Below are 13934 nucleotides of genomic sequence, written 5' to 3'. Positions count from 1 at the left end.
GCTGCGTTCAGCCTCCAGCGCCTCATCCCTGGCAATAAAATGATTTATTGGTTAGTTTTGCAGATTTATCTAGCGCTGCAAACCACCAAAAACTCCTTAGCGAGGAATTACAGACTTCCTAGAAAACCGGCTGAGCCTTTACAAATTCTGATTCCCAAAGAGCAGAGCCAGCCTGTCATTTTCCTCATTCTCTAAGCAGAAGCTTCCTGAATAAATAGTCCTAGAATTGTAGATTCTTCTAATATTATGCAAATGGCTTTGTGCTTTGATGTCCCTCGTGTCATTAATTTGACACTAGCTGGAGTTAATGGCCATAAATCTACATTACAGCCGTGGCCGATGGGTTTTCCTGGCTGCTGCCGATTCCTCGTGTGAGCTCCCGCTCCTGCCCCGGGATTTGGAGAGCGGAAAGTGGGTCACTGCGCCGCGTGTGAGGAAACGGCTCTGATCTCGGCATTGAGCAAACACGGCCGCCACGCTGAAGGGAAATCTTCTATTTTAAGCGCTTATTTCCATTATCGCTGTCTCGTTCTGCAAAACAAGCAGATGGGGACTTCTGTGTACGCGCACCCACAGATGGGCTTCGGCAAACAGGAAAAAGGATATATATATAGATATAGTGTTTGTGTGTACATAGATATGTGTGTTTATACGTTTCGAGAGTGACAATCTATGTTGTCGCTTCTGAATGGTTCCTCTGTGTGTGAAGCAGGCGGGGAAAGAGCCGAAGTGCCAGAATATGTAGGTCAAAAGAAACGAAGTGTTTGGGATCAATCGCCGTGGGTTCTGGGGGAGCTGCTGGTACCGCACGGCTGGGCGTGCACCGATAAATATCCCACTGACGTGGTCAGAGCTCCCTGTGCTTATAGCGCGTTTAGTCCCCAAGCGGCATCGTCACCAGCACCTCCGTGTGTCTGCCTTGGGGATGAGTGTTGGCTGATGATCTAGAGATATCGGAACTAAATCGTTGGGGTGTTTTTAATTAGAAGGTTGCAGTGAGCCGGTGCTGTCTCCGTTGGGTGTTTTTACTGGCAGGAGCTGGCGAGGGTGAGGGTGGGAGATACGGTGGTGAACGGGATAGGATTGGCTGGTGGGGGCAGGTGGAGGAGTGAGCGGCGGGGGAGCAGGACAGGGAATTTAAACTCATCTTGGCAGCCGGGGATCTCGTGAGTTAAATCTGATGTGAAGATCGGGGCTGAAGAGCTGCTGACGGCGAATGATTGGTACGGACAGGGTATGGGGACACGATGGTGGCTGCGTCGGGAGTTCTGCAGAGGGGGCTCACGAAACCAGGAGCTGAGAGACTGAAACACTGCACAGATTAATGGACGTCAGAATTTACGGCTCCTGAAGCACGCGAGTCAAAATGAGGGGGCATTCTGATTTATTAGACATTAACGGAGGTTGGAAGGCGACTCGGTGGGTGCAGTACGGGGGTGCAGCAGACGGGGACGTGTCTTCAGCGTCATTTGCTCGTGACAAGTGTTTGAAGGGACAGCCGGGTTTGCGCCCTCGTGGGTGAGGAGCAGCTCTTGCAGCAGCTGGCTGGACGCGTCACATCTGGCGGTGCGTGCACCACGTGCTTCTGTTTGCAAAGCTGGACTTTTCAAAGGCTGCTCGTGGAGATCGCACTCGCTCAGTGGGCACTGTGAGCGCTGCTGTCTGTTTTGTGTTCTCCCCTGGCCGGGGACACGGGGCCGGGTGCTGTTCAGGCACCGGGAACAGGCACCCCAGCTGTGGAGCGTTTTGCATGAAGAGAACAATAGCCGGTTAGTCTGTCTGGTGTGGGCATGGCATCACTACAAATCGTGTTCTGTCTTGAGGTCTCAAAGCAGCACTTTGTCTCTGAGCGACGAGGAATGCGCAGCTTATTTGTCAGGATAGTTTGGGTTTGGTGCGACCTGGTCTTGGTGCGGAAGGATAAAGCTTAGGGGAAGGCAGAGTTCCTCAACAGGAGTTACCAAATCATCATCAGATGGCATGCAGGGGATATTTTCTTTAATAATTTTACTGTTTGGGTTATTTTTTTTTTTAATACCTCAGCTATTTCTTTAAAAAATCACTCTCTGGATTGGGGGTTTCCTGGGTGTGGGGACCAGAGGAAACGGCCTCAAGTTGCACCAGGGGAGGTTGAGGTTGGATCTGGGAACAATTTCTTCCCCAAAGGGCTGTGGGGCATTGGAACAGGCTGCCCAGGGCAGTGCTGGAGTCACCATCCCTGGAGGGCTGGACAGACGGACAGGAGGTTCTCAGGACATGGGGCGGTGCTGGGGTGGGTTATGGTCGGACTCCATGGTCTCCTCCAGCGGATGATCCCATGCCTCCATGCTTTGGCAGCCCAGACCCCGCTTGCTGAATGGCAGAACCCTGTGCGTGAGCTGTTTTCCTGTGCTGACAGTGTCACCTTGGGGCTCCGGTGCCGTGTCCCAGGCCCTGGCCCATCACTGGAGCTTGTCCCTGGTCCCCAGCTGCACAGGTCAGGTGTCCCAGCTCAGGGCTCACACGGGACCAGCCGCTCGTGGCCTCACCTGTAAATCCCGCTCGTGTTCCAGACGTGTGTGTTGCACATCTGGGGCTCGAGCGTGTCTCTCAGGTGATGTTTTCTCATCTTCCTCACCCACATCCCTGGGGGTTTCGGGGACACCCGGGTCCCTGTCCACGAGACTCTGTCATTGCCTTGGAGCAGGGGACTCCCAGACCTGTGTTCCTTGAAACCCACAGCCTTCGCAGGCTGGCAATCCCTGGCTTCTCATTGCAGCAAATTAAAGTATTGAGGGTAATCTGAGCCAGATTTGGTTGCAGCAGCAGCTCCTGCTGGTTGAGCCTTGATCTCCTGCAAGGACAGGAACCTTCTGCTCCCAGATCGGCGTCTGGAGCGCCCGCAAAGGCCGAGGTTTTGAGCCATCCCCGAGGGTGGAGCCTCCGCAGCCTCTCTGGGCAGCCTGGCCAGCGCTCGTTGCCCTCGGGGCTTTATTTAGAAAGGATGAAATACAGAGAACAGAGTCGCCTGCATTTGCCTTCGCCAAGTGGCGAGGCGGTGGGCAGGAGATCACCCGTTTAGCTCTGGTCTGGGTCAATTTCTCCCCATCAAGGCTGCCGGCTTTGTGCTTTGCATATTTATTCAATGCAAAAAAACCCCTTTAAATCTTGAGCTCTCATCCCCTGGGGTACAAAGGGATGAAGTTCATTTGGTAGGCTGGTTTACCTGCTTTTCCATGTTGTTACCGAGCCGGGGGAGGAGGAGAACCCAGAACGTCTTGGCTTTTAGCTGATGTTCCACACGTCGTCCTGTGTAACAGTGCTCAGGGTGATCCCCGCGTGTGGGCATCAGACACAGGGGGGACGTGCGGAATAACGTCTCGTGGATCCGTATGAATCAGAAGTTACTCGTAGTAGCTGCCCATAGCAGGACCCAGTGCTACCAAACCAGCTCAAATCCTCACATAGAACATAAAAATATGCGTTTTACCAAACCCCTGCTTTCTAACGATATTCCCGCAGTGCTGTTTGGAGGGAGCAGCGTGTGGTACTGGGCTCAGGTGCCGTGGGCTCGTGTTTCCCGTGGGACTGCGGAGAATCCACGGCCGGGCATGGCGTGGGGAAGGGTGAAATAAAGATAGAGGGCCGAGGTGGCGACTCCAGCAAGAGAAACTCGGCGTCCATTGAAAACAGCGACCTGGGCAGCCAAGTGGCTGTCGGTGAAGCTCTTTAGCTTCTCTGGTTGTGTTTGCTGGGCCGCGGCCATCTCGGGGCCGCAGGTTGTGTGGCTCCTGTGCTCCGGCGGTGAGCTCCAGCTTAGCGTCCCCTGCGGCGAGCGGCTCTGCCGGGTAATCCCCGCACAGCAGCGCTGGCTTTGCCCAGCCCCGCCGCTTGCCCACGCCGGGCTTTGCTTGCCCGACGCTGTGGCTCGAGCGGATCAGCGTTGGAATCGGCTGGAGTGGCCGTTGAGCCGAGCAGGTGAACCAGGGCTCCCGAGGCCGGCTGCAGCGCCACTGAGCGCCCTGCGCTGCGGCTCCCGCTCCTGCCCTGGGCTCAGCTCACAACGCACCTCTTGAATGGGAACCTTATTCTTGCTTTCGGAAGCCAGCTTGCTTTGTGAGTACATTGGCAATGGTGGGTTTTTTCTTGAAGCAAGACTCTGTAAGCTGTAATCCTACGTGGGTTTATACTACCAACAGTCGTAACCGGATTTTCAGCTGTCACCGGGCTTTAATACTTGCTAAAATTACCTTCCAGGTTTGCGGGATCTGTCAAATTTACATTTTGTGTTGCGTACATCGTCTGCTGCTGATACATCCTGATAGACACATCCAGAACGGATTCCTGTGAGGGCCTGGCTGCTCATTTCTCCTTGCTTTGTGCCTGTTACCCCGTGCAGACCATGCTTTAGGACTGGGCTCAACCTGCAGTCCCGGCCTCTCCGCTCCCCCGTCCTCCATACCGCTCGTTTGCTGCTGGAAAGCAGCGGTGGGTTTGGTTTTTAATGAGCGATTGTCATGAAAACGTTCTACGAAAACCATGCGAGTCTTTGGTTGGTGTTTCCACCGGTTTGGCAGAGGAAGTCACAACCACTGCTGAACCACCTTGCTTTTGGTACAGCTGGGGGTCTGCAAGTCCCAGTGCAGTCGGTTCCTGATACGGGCTTGGGGTTCAGCTGCCGTCACAGTGAATATTTCTCTTTACACAGCTCTTGGCCGCTGCCCCGCTCCCTCCTTTCCCCACCTGTGGTTGCAGGTTTCCCCTCCTCTTTATTCAGAGTCCTCAGTCCAACCTGTCTGCCTAAAAACAGCGCAGTTTTACTGCTGCTTTACCTGGGGTCACCCCAATTTGACGTCTTCCCCTGCGAGGTCGCTGGATAACAGCAATGATGTGTTCTTGGTGCTCTGGTGCCAGCAGGTCGGGTTCAAACGTGGAGTCTGACCGGTGTCTGCTGGTTGGGTCCAGCCCAGAAATCAGAGTCGTCTTTGGGAAATCCGTATGGAACTGGAACTGCTCCCAGGGCTCTTGCCAACAAGGACTCTTCCAGCCTTGTGGGGTTTGATTTTAGTGGAGTTTTATAGATGAATGAATGACAGGCTCCTGCCCGGAAGAACGTGCAACAGAATGTAGGTAAATCCCTTGCTACTCCGCACCACAGATAATTGTAAATAGTAAACCCCCATCCTTCACAGTTAAACCCCATCCTTCAGAGTGAAACCCCGTCCTCTGTGTGGAGTTAAACCCCATCCTTTGTGCAGAGTTAAACCTTGTCCTTCCTTTGTGCAGAGTTAAACCTCATCCTGCGCAGAGTTAAACCCCGTCCTTTGCATGAAGTTAAACCCTGTCCTTCACATGGAGTTAAACCCCGTCCTGCGCAGAGTTAAACCCCGTCCTTCACATGGAGTTAAACCCCGTCCTGCGCGGAGTTAAACCCTGTCCTTTGTGTAGAGTTAAGGAGTTAAACCCCGTCCTTTGCGCCAAGTTAAAACCTGTCCTCTGTGTGGCGTTAAACCCCATCCTTTCTGTGGAGTTAAGGAGTTAAACCCCATCCTTCGTCCTTCATGTGGAGTTAAACCCCATCCTTCGTGCGGAGTTAAACCCCGTCCTTCATGCAGAGTTAAACCCTGTCCTGTGTGGAGTTTAACCCCGTACTTCGTGTGGAGTTAAGGAGTTAAACCTGGTTCTCTGCGTGGAGTTAAGGGTAAGGAAAAATGCGTTTGACTTGTGTTTAATTGGATCAGAATGGGAATAGGAACCCGTTCGTACTCGTGACTTTGCTGGAGCGTCCCATCGCCTCCCATCTCGCTGGTGTCGCTGCCCAGCCCGCGGCTGGTACACAGCGCTCTCTGTATTCTGGATTTTGGTGGGAAAAGCGTGTTTCCAGCCTCTTCCTTACTCAGTGGTTTCTTGTGGGGCACCCAGGCTCAACGTGGGTCCCAGGAGTGTTGGGAATAGTCCGTCTTGTTCCCCTTTGGAGCTCCGGTTCCTTTCTGCTGCCTGTGTCCGCGGCTCGGCACGTCCGGTGTGACGTTCCTCATCCCCCGGGAAGCGGATCCCACCCGGGACGTCCCTGTTCAGGTTGGTGTGGGACCTGGAAATGTCACAGGATCATAGAATCATTGAATCATTTTGGCTGGGAGAGACCCTCAGGATCATGGAGTCCAACCATAACCCACCGCATCCCTGCCCCATGTCCTGAGAACCTCATGTCCGTCTGTCCAGCCCTCCAGGGATGGTGACTCCAGCACTGCCCTGGGCAGCCTGTTCCAATGCCCCACAGCCCTTTGGGGAAGAAATTGTTCCCCAGATCCAATGTCCCCCCAGGGAGAAGGGGCTGAGCGTGGCCCTGGGGAGAAGGACTGGGGGTGTAGTTTGATGAGGAGCTCAGCACTGGGGTGCCCTGTAAAGGGACAGGAGTTGGATTCAATGATCCATGCGAGTCCTTCCAGCTCAGGACATTCTGTGATTCTCTGACCCGACCATGCGCTGGCAGCCCAGAAATCACCCGAGTCCTGGGCTGTGTCACCAGCAGGTTTGGGGGATCCTGCCCCTCTGCCCCGCTCTGTGAGCCCCCCCTGCAGTGCTGGTCCAGCGCTGGGTCCCCAGACAGGACACACATGGAGCTGCTGAGAGGGGCCAGAGGAGCCCCAGGAATGACCCGAGGCTGGAACAGCTCTGCTGGGGACAGGTGAGAGAGCTGGGGGGTTCAGCTGGAGAAGAGAAGCTCCAGGAGACCTTAGTGCGGCCTTTCTGTGCTTAAAAGGGACCAAGAAGAAAGATGGGACAGAGTTTTGAGCAGCGACTGTTGTGATAGGACAAGGGTGATGGTTTAAACTAAAGGAGGGAGATTCAGGCCGGACATGAGGAAGGAATTGTTGCCCTGAGGGTGGTGAGAGCCTGGCCCAGGTACCCAGAGAGGTGGTGGATGAACCATCCCTGGAGACATCCCAGGCCAGGCTGGACGGGCTCTGAGCAACCTGAGCTGGTGAAGATGTCCCTGTCATGGCAGGGGGGGCACTGGGGGGCTGGGAAGGTCCCTTACCCCAAACCATTCCGTATTTCTATGAATCATTTCTGTGGTTCTGGGCACAGGAACACTCTCCCGGTCCCGTCCCATCTCCTGCACCAGTGACACCTGCGAGGGAGTTAAAGCTCCTTAGTTCTTCTGCCTTTCCTGGGATTATCGGTGAAGTCCCTGCTCAAGTGTGTTGCAGGGAATGACTTAAAATAGGAACAGCAGCGTGTCGTGTGGCCCTGACCTTGCAGAGTTCTGACCCCGGGGATGCCGGGTGGCACCCAGCAGCAGTTTAGTGCCGAGCAGAACCATTTGTGTGCTGAGCTGAGTCTTCCCCGTTCCCAGCTTCATCGGATCGCCTCCTGCTCTCGTGAAAAACCAAACCAAACCAAAAGCTCTCTCTCATCTTACTCTTTCCCAATCGCTTTTAAATTAGAATAAGAATTTTTGCAGTGTCCTACCGTGCTGCAAACCAGCTGTTTACAACTGGTTGGTGCCTCAGCCCCTGGACGAGGCCGCGCTTGTTGCTCTTAGATGAGCATTGTGGTGTTAGATGAGCTGTCCCGTTCTGGTCTGTGTGTTCGTGCTGGTTGCTGTTGTCACTGCAGTGCTGCACTGAATTCAGGGCTGGCTCCCGGGGTGTCTTCGGACACACGCTGGATTTCCTGAGCTTGCAAACGCTGCCCTCAGCCTAAGGGAAGGTACAGGTATTAAAAGCAGAGAGAGCTGTGTTGGCAGGGGAGTGCGGAAGGTTGCAGTGGGGGACGGGAGAGGGATTTGTGTAAGTGTTTCGTGCTTCTTTCCAGAAGAAACTGGAAATCAGTTTGAAAGTCTGATGTGGGTGCTCCAAGTCTGGGTGCTTGTTTTGAGCTTTCCCGCTGCATTGGTCACCTTGGAGAATTTAGGGCTTATATTTTGGTTTCTTTTGCCCAACTGCAAGACCTGGCAGTGTCTTTGGAAGCTGAGGTGGCGCGAGAGCTCCCGTGGCAAAGCCGCCACGGAGCCGTGGAGCTCACGCTGCTTCGGGTGGTGCTTTGGAGTGTGAGTGAAACCTCACGAGTGTGGGCTCGCCCCTGGTTACCCCTGGCACGCGGTGCACACCGCACATCGCTCATTCACAGGGAGGATCCATTTCCACCTTGGTGCTTTTCCTCATCCCGGCCGGCACCGCTCGCTGCTGCTTCTGCTGCTCCGCTCGGGTGGTTTGAAGCTGAAACGTTAGAAATGGTGGTTGGTGGGGATGCCTGTGCGGTCCCTTCCCAAAGCTGCCCCGGTCTGGGGGAATGGATCCCACCTCACTGGATCCTGCAGCACCTGGGGCTGGATCCCACCTCATTGGATCCTGCAGCACTTGAGGCTGGATCCCATCTCATTGGATCCTGCAGCACCCGGGGCTGGATCCCACCTCATTGGATCCTGCAGCACCCAGGGGCTGGATCCCACCTCATTGGATCCTGCAGCACCCAGGGCTGGATCCCACCTCATTGGATCCTGCAGCACTTGAGGCTGGATCCCACCTCATTGGATCCTGCAGCACTTGAGGCTGGATCCCACCTCATTGGATCCTGCAGCACCCGGGGGCTGGATCCCACCTCACTGGATCCTGCAGCACTCGGGGCTGGATCCCACCTCATTGGATCCTGCAGCACCCAGGGCTGGATCCCATCTCATTGGATCCTGCAGCACTCGGGGCTGGATCCCACCTCATTGGATCCTGCAGCACCCGGGGCTGGATCCCACCTCACTGGATCCTGCAGCACCCGGGGCTGGATCCCACCTCACTGGATCCTGCAGCACTTGAGGCTGGATCCCACCTCATTGGATCCTGCAGCACCCGGGGGCTGGATCCCACCTCATTGGATCCTGCAGCACCCAGGGTTGGATCCCACCTCACTGGATCCTGCAGCACCCAGGACTGGATCCCACCTCACTGGATCCTGCAGCACTCGGGACTGGATCCCACCTCATTGGATCCTGCAGCACCCAGGGGCTGGATCCCACCTCCCTGGATCCTGCAGCACCCAGGGCTGGATCCCACCTCATTGGATCCTGCAGCACCCAGGGGGTGGATCCCACCTCACTGGATCCTGCAGCACCCGGGGCTGGATCCCACCTCATTGGATCCTGCAGCACTCGGGACTGGATCCCACCTCATTGGATCCTGCAGCACCCAGGGCTGGATCCCACCTCATTGGATCCTGCAGCACTCGGGGCTGGATCCCATCTCATTGGATCCTGCAGCACCCAGGGCTGGATCCCACCTCATTGGATCCTGCAGCACCCAGGGGGTGGATCCCACCTCACTGGATCCTGCAGCACCCAGGGGCTGGATCCCACCTCACTGGATCCTGCAGCACTCGGGGCTGGATCCCACCTCCCTGGATCCTGCAGCACCCAGGGGGTGGATCCCACCATCAAAGCCATCAGGCTTTGCTGTGTCCATATGTTCTGATAATGTTTCTGTTGTAAAGCAGGGAAGATGAGGCTTGGGTGGGGAACATCAGGGACACAAATAAGGGCCTTTCTGCTATTCAGGGAACAGTTATTGACTTAGATGATTTGGAGTTGGTTTTCCCAGTAAAACAGAGCAAACCCGTCCTCCGGGCACCGCGTGTCTGCTGGCACGAACATCTTGGTGAAAATGGGCAGGTTTGGTGCGTGAGAGCCCAAACCCGGGCGGGAGGGGAAGGGGCTTTGCTTTCTCCTCCCACCGTGGCCCATGAGCAGGTTGTGTTGGGCGTTTCTATGCGGACAGGCTGCAGATCTTTGCTCAGCCCCTCGTTGAGGTCTCAGGGTTGTTCCAGCTCGTACATTAATGAAAACCCCCCTGAAGGGGAGTGAGGAGCTGCAGGAGTTGCCCAGCGTTTGAGAACAGGGCAGCACCCCCTCCTGCGGGTCCATTCTCCATCTTACCCGTGTATCGACATGCAGAAATTCCCATTACTCTGCTTCTTATATTGAAGATTTGGATCAAAGCAGTGAAGAACGAATATTTGCTAACAGCTCGTGGCATCTCTTGTGTCATATCACGCCATAATTAATTTTAAAGAGTGTAATGTCTCACTTCTGACTGTGTCGTTTTCTCCTCCCTTGCAGTGTTCCCGGGAGCGATCATGGATGAGAAGCTGTCCTACAAGGAGTTTCTGGACCGCAACGAGTCGTGGCCGATGGACGACAGAGACCTGTGCCTGGAGGCCCAGCCCGCGTTCCAGCCGGTGCCCATGGGTGCGTCACCCTCCACACCCCCATTCTACCGCTGGTGGGACACGGCGCAGTCCCAGCTCTGCCCCTCAGGCTGGTTTTGTTCTCTCTTACTCACGCCTCAGTTCTTTAGGATGTGTTCTGTTTTCCTAAAATGTGTAGCGTCCTGACGCTCACACATCAGCCCGACCTGCCCCGGAGCTCGGTCTGGCTGCTCGGAAATGGATTTGCCCGTGCGGGGGGCAGGTTGCCCTCCCATGGCAACGGCAGCTTTGTGGTTGACTCGCACAGTGCTGTGGGTTCCAGAGCAAACCCCAGCGAGCTGGTGACAGCTGGGAGACGACGGTCCCGGCTCCGCAGTGTCACGTAGCCGTGGCCGCAGTGCGGTCGGGCCGCTCCAGACGCAGCCTGTGCAGCTGCTGGCGCTCGTGAAAATTACATGAGCCTTGTGTAACTCGCACCCGCAGGACGATTCCCCTTCACCCACCACCACTCACCCGGCTTCCTCTCCTTCGGGAGGAGCTTGATGTGAAACGACTTCCTCGCTCAGGAGGTGTGAGCAGCGGGTGAGCTGCCCAGATGGGAACAGGCAGGGAACGTGGGACAGACAGCGCCTGAAACAGGGTGACACTTCTTTTGATGTGCTTTTTAGCACTCTAGACCTGCCTACTAAGTTATTTTCATGCTATCTCAACCTCATATTTACTAAGAGAAGCTGTGAAGAAATTACATATTGTTAGCAGGGTAAGAAACGATTCGTGGAACAAAAGCACCAGTAGTTTCCACTCCCGTTTCCCCTCCCTCTGCCTTGTTAGATGCTGATGTAGTTATGCGCAATAGCCAGATGACAGACGTGTTGATCAGGAGCAATTTGCTTTCCTAGCCCATCACCCACTGTTCTTTTGGCCCAAATAGTGTGAATTTGTGGGTTATCTATTGCATGAAACCGCATTTCCTTAGACTTCATCTCCTTAGAGCACCTGGGCACTCCGAGGGTACCATGTATGCTTCAATATGAAATGATCCCTCCGTTCTGCTCGTCCTGGTGCTGCATAGACAGGAGATGCTATAATATTGTAATATAGACTGAACACAACTCACTCATTATCATGTTGCTTGCAAGCTTGGAAAGCGCTACAAGGTCCTTACTTGCACGTGTACCCTGATTTCCTCCTGTAACTGCAGGTATATATCTATACGTGAAGAGTTCTTATGTAAATGATCTCTAGTAATGTGCTTTATTAACCCACAATCGTTGGCAAATCGGAGCCGTGAGGGGTGTGAGCGTCTGTGGAAATGAGCTGAGAGGAAACTTTCCGAAATGCTTTGTCGATCTAGAAACAAAACTCTCAGATATTTAATATTTGTGTGGCTTCATAATATTCGAAACGGGCTGCAAACTCGGAGCAAGCAGAGAGTTGTGTTTCAGGGCTCGTTTAGTGCAAGAGCCGATGGTGTCCTGACCATCGCCCCGCGGTCCCAGCAGTGCTGGAGCTCCACTGGGTACAAGGCTCTCTGGGGCTGGGGGAGGATCTTTGAGACGGGAAACAGGAGTTCAGCCCTCACTCCTGCCCTGCGCTTTTCTCCCCCTTTTGCCCCTCTGGAAAGGGCGACTTTAGGCAGAGTTTAATCCGGGTCCCACATTTCCGCCATGTCTTGCAGCTGCTGGACTAAGGGGGACGAGCAGCAACATCTCTCTCGGTTTATAAAGCGGTTTACTGTGAAGCAAGACAGTGTCTTGGCGTCTCGAATAGTCCGATAGGTTTCTGGAGGAGTTCATGCAGCTCACTTCCCGTCGTTTGTGTGGAGGGAAAGGCCACGTGCAGCTGGCACGGGGCAGCCAGAGCTGTGGGGGATCAAAAACGCACCGGGCTCTGTGCACCAGGGGATGGTTCGTTTGAGAGGGGCATCCCGTTCTTCCCTTTGCCGTGTCCCGGCCTTGGTGGTGTTACGGCACGGTGAGTAACTCATCGTCGTTTCTCCGTGTCATTCTGTCCATGGGGTCACCTCGCTGCTCCGACTCACCGCGTTCCGGTCCGGTGATCTGTCCCATAAACCCATGTCCCCTCCGGTTTGAGCGACCATGCTGGGCACGGCAGGGAAAGGAGATGCGTGCACACAAAAAATAAAACTTGGGGAGAAGGAATTGCGTTTAACTGAATCCTCAGCTGCTAAAGCCGCACCTGTTACAGGTGATGTTGATATATCCGCTTAAACCACGGACAGAAAGCCGAACAAAGCTGATTCACGTTGGAGCGACCAAAGCCGGCACCAGAGGACTTGCAAACGCGGATTAAAGATCCAACGGGTGCACCAGGGGCTGTGCCGGAGGGGATCGCTGGTGGCGAACCAGGCTGTCCGGCTGCCTGGGCGCTGGAAGGGGGTGGTTGGTACAGGTTTATGCTGGGGTGCTGCTGTGGGGAGGCGGTGCGGCTGACCCCGGCTCTCCCGGCCTGCCCGCTGACCCGGGCCTCGGCCGTTGTTCTGCCTCGGTCACCAGTGCCCATGTCCCTGGGTCAGGCGCTGATGCTTCCTCCCTGCGGGGAGGGGACAGGTTCCCCATGCACCAATTGTCACCTCGACTCCAGTCGCTTTTCCCTAGGAAGCCATCTGAGCAACCGTGTTTACTGCTGGGCATAAATTCAGATTGCGAAGGTGTTTGCGCTGGTCAATAACGCTGCAAGTGTGGGGTCGGGACCATCGCCATCTGGGTTTTGTCCAATAACCGCACTGTTAGTCCTGGCTTCCCCGTGTGGTGACACCGCCCTGTTCTTGTCCCCTGCAGACCCCTTCGGCATGCACCGAGGGGACACGCTGCCCGATTTGTCCTTTCCCGCTGACATGAAGAATGTGCCCATGTTCACGGACCACGTCGGTGCTTCCAGAGACATCTACGGTGAGTTCCTCCCGGCGTTTGGCCCCGGCCGTTGGCGTTTGGTGTTTCCTCTGACTTTTACATACTGAAAATTATTAAACTGCTGAGTTCCCAGACTATATAATCCTTGTTTTGTACCCAAAACTGTTCCAATAGCTACTTCAGGAGGGTATTTCTGAAGGATATTTAGGCAGAGATGGGACACCCAGACAAGCTGAGTTGAAGCAGGAGTTGCTGGTGGCTCTTCATGGCCACACACCAAATACGCGTGGACTTTGTCCACAAAGTGGTCTCGGTGTTTGGACGACTGGAGTTTGGGTGGTTGTTAACAACAGACTGGAGTTTGGGTGGTTATTAACAACAGACTGGAGTTTGGGTGGTTATTTACAATAGATGGGAATTTGGGTGGTTATTAACAATAAACTGGAGTTTGGGTGGTTATTAACAATAGGCTGGAGTTTGGGTGGTTATTTACAATAATTGAGGGGAGCGGAAGCAGAAGGGAAATCATTTCCCTGTGCTTACTGTCCTATACCTCGTTAAGATTCTATATGCATACGTGATTTCCAGTGCAGTTTGTAAAGATGAGCTAATGGAGAGTTGCTTACAAACCGCTTGTGAGGAGAGCGGAATAGCTTATTTTCCAGGTGTTGTACACACTTTATATTTTGGAGGGGAGTCATTAGGGCTAGCGTGGTGATTGACAAATGACCTTTTGTTTCATTAGCACCGCATGGATCTATGATGGTACCTGAGCAACCTTTATTTGGGCCCCTGTATTCTGCGGAGGCTCTGGACCCATCGGCCTTCATTGGCCTGGACTCCACTGCAGGATTTCTGCAGGACAAAGCAGGTGAGGAGCGG

The 13934-nt window shown here is 54.5% G+C and overlaps 1 protein-coding gene across 7 annotated transcripts in view; it reads left to right on the top strand.

Annotated features, from left to right (window-relative positions):
• The window catches only part of MAP4 (microtubule associated protein 4), a 144931-nt gene that overhangs the window by 73299 nt on the left and 57698 nt on the right, over positions 1 to 13934 (top strand). For all 7 annotated transcript variants that reach the window (XM_065831683.2, XM_065831685.2, XM_065831687.2 and 4 more), the window contains exons 5-7: positions 10091 to 10219; positions 12981 to 13091; positions 13798 to 13923. In XM_065831683.2, coding sequence (XP_065687755.1) covers positions 10091 to 10219; positions 12981 to 13091; positions 13798 to 13923 — 366 coding nt within the window. The remainder of the gene's footprint in view (positions 1 to 10090; positions 10220 to 12980; positions 13092 to 13797; positions 13924 to 13934) is intronic.

This window comes from Patagioenas fasciata, chromosome 2 (genome assembly GCF_037038585.1).
Source record: "Patagioenas fasciata isolate bPatFas1 chromosome 2, bPatFas1.hap1, whole genome shotgun sequence".
NCBI classification, from domain to species: domain Eukaryota; kingdom Metazoa; phylum Chordata; class Aves; order Columbiformes; family Columbidae; genus Patagioenas; species Patagioenas fasciata.
The sequence above is the reverse complement of the archived record's forward strand: the minus strand, read 5'-3'. Positions and strand labels throughout refer to the sequence as shown.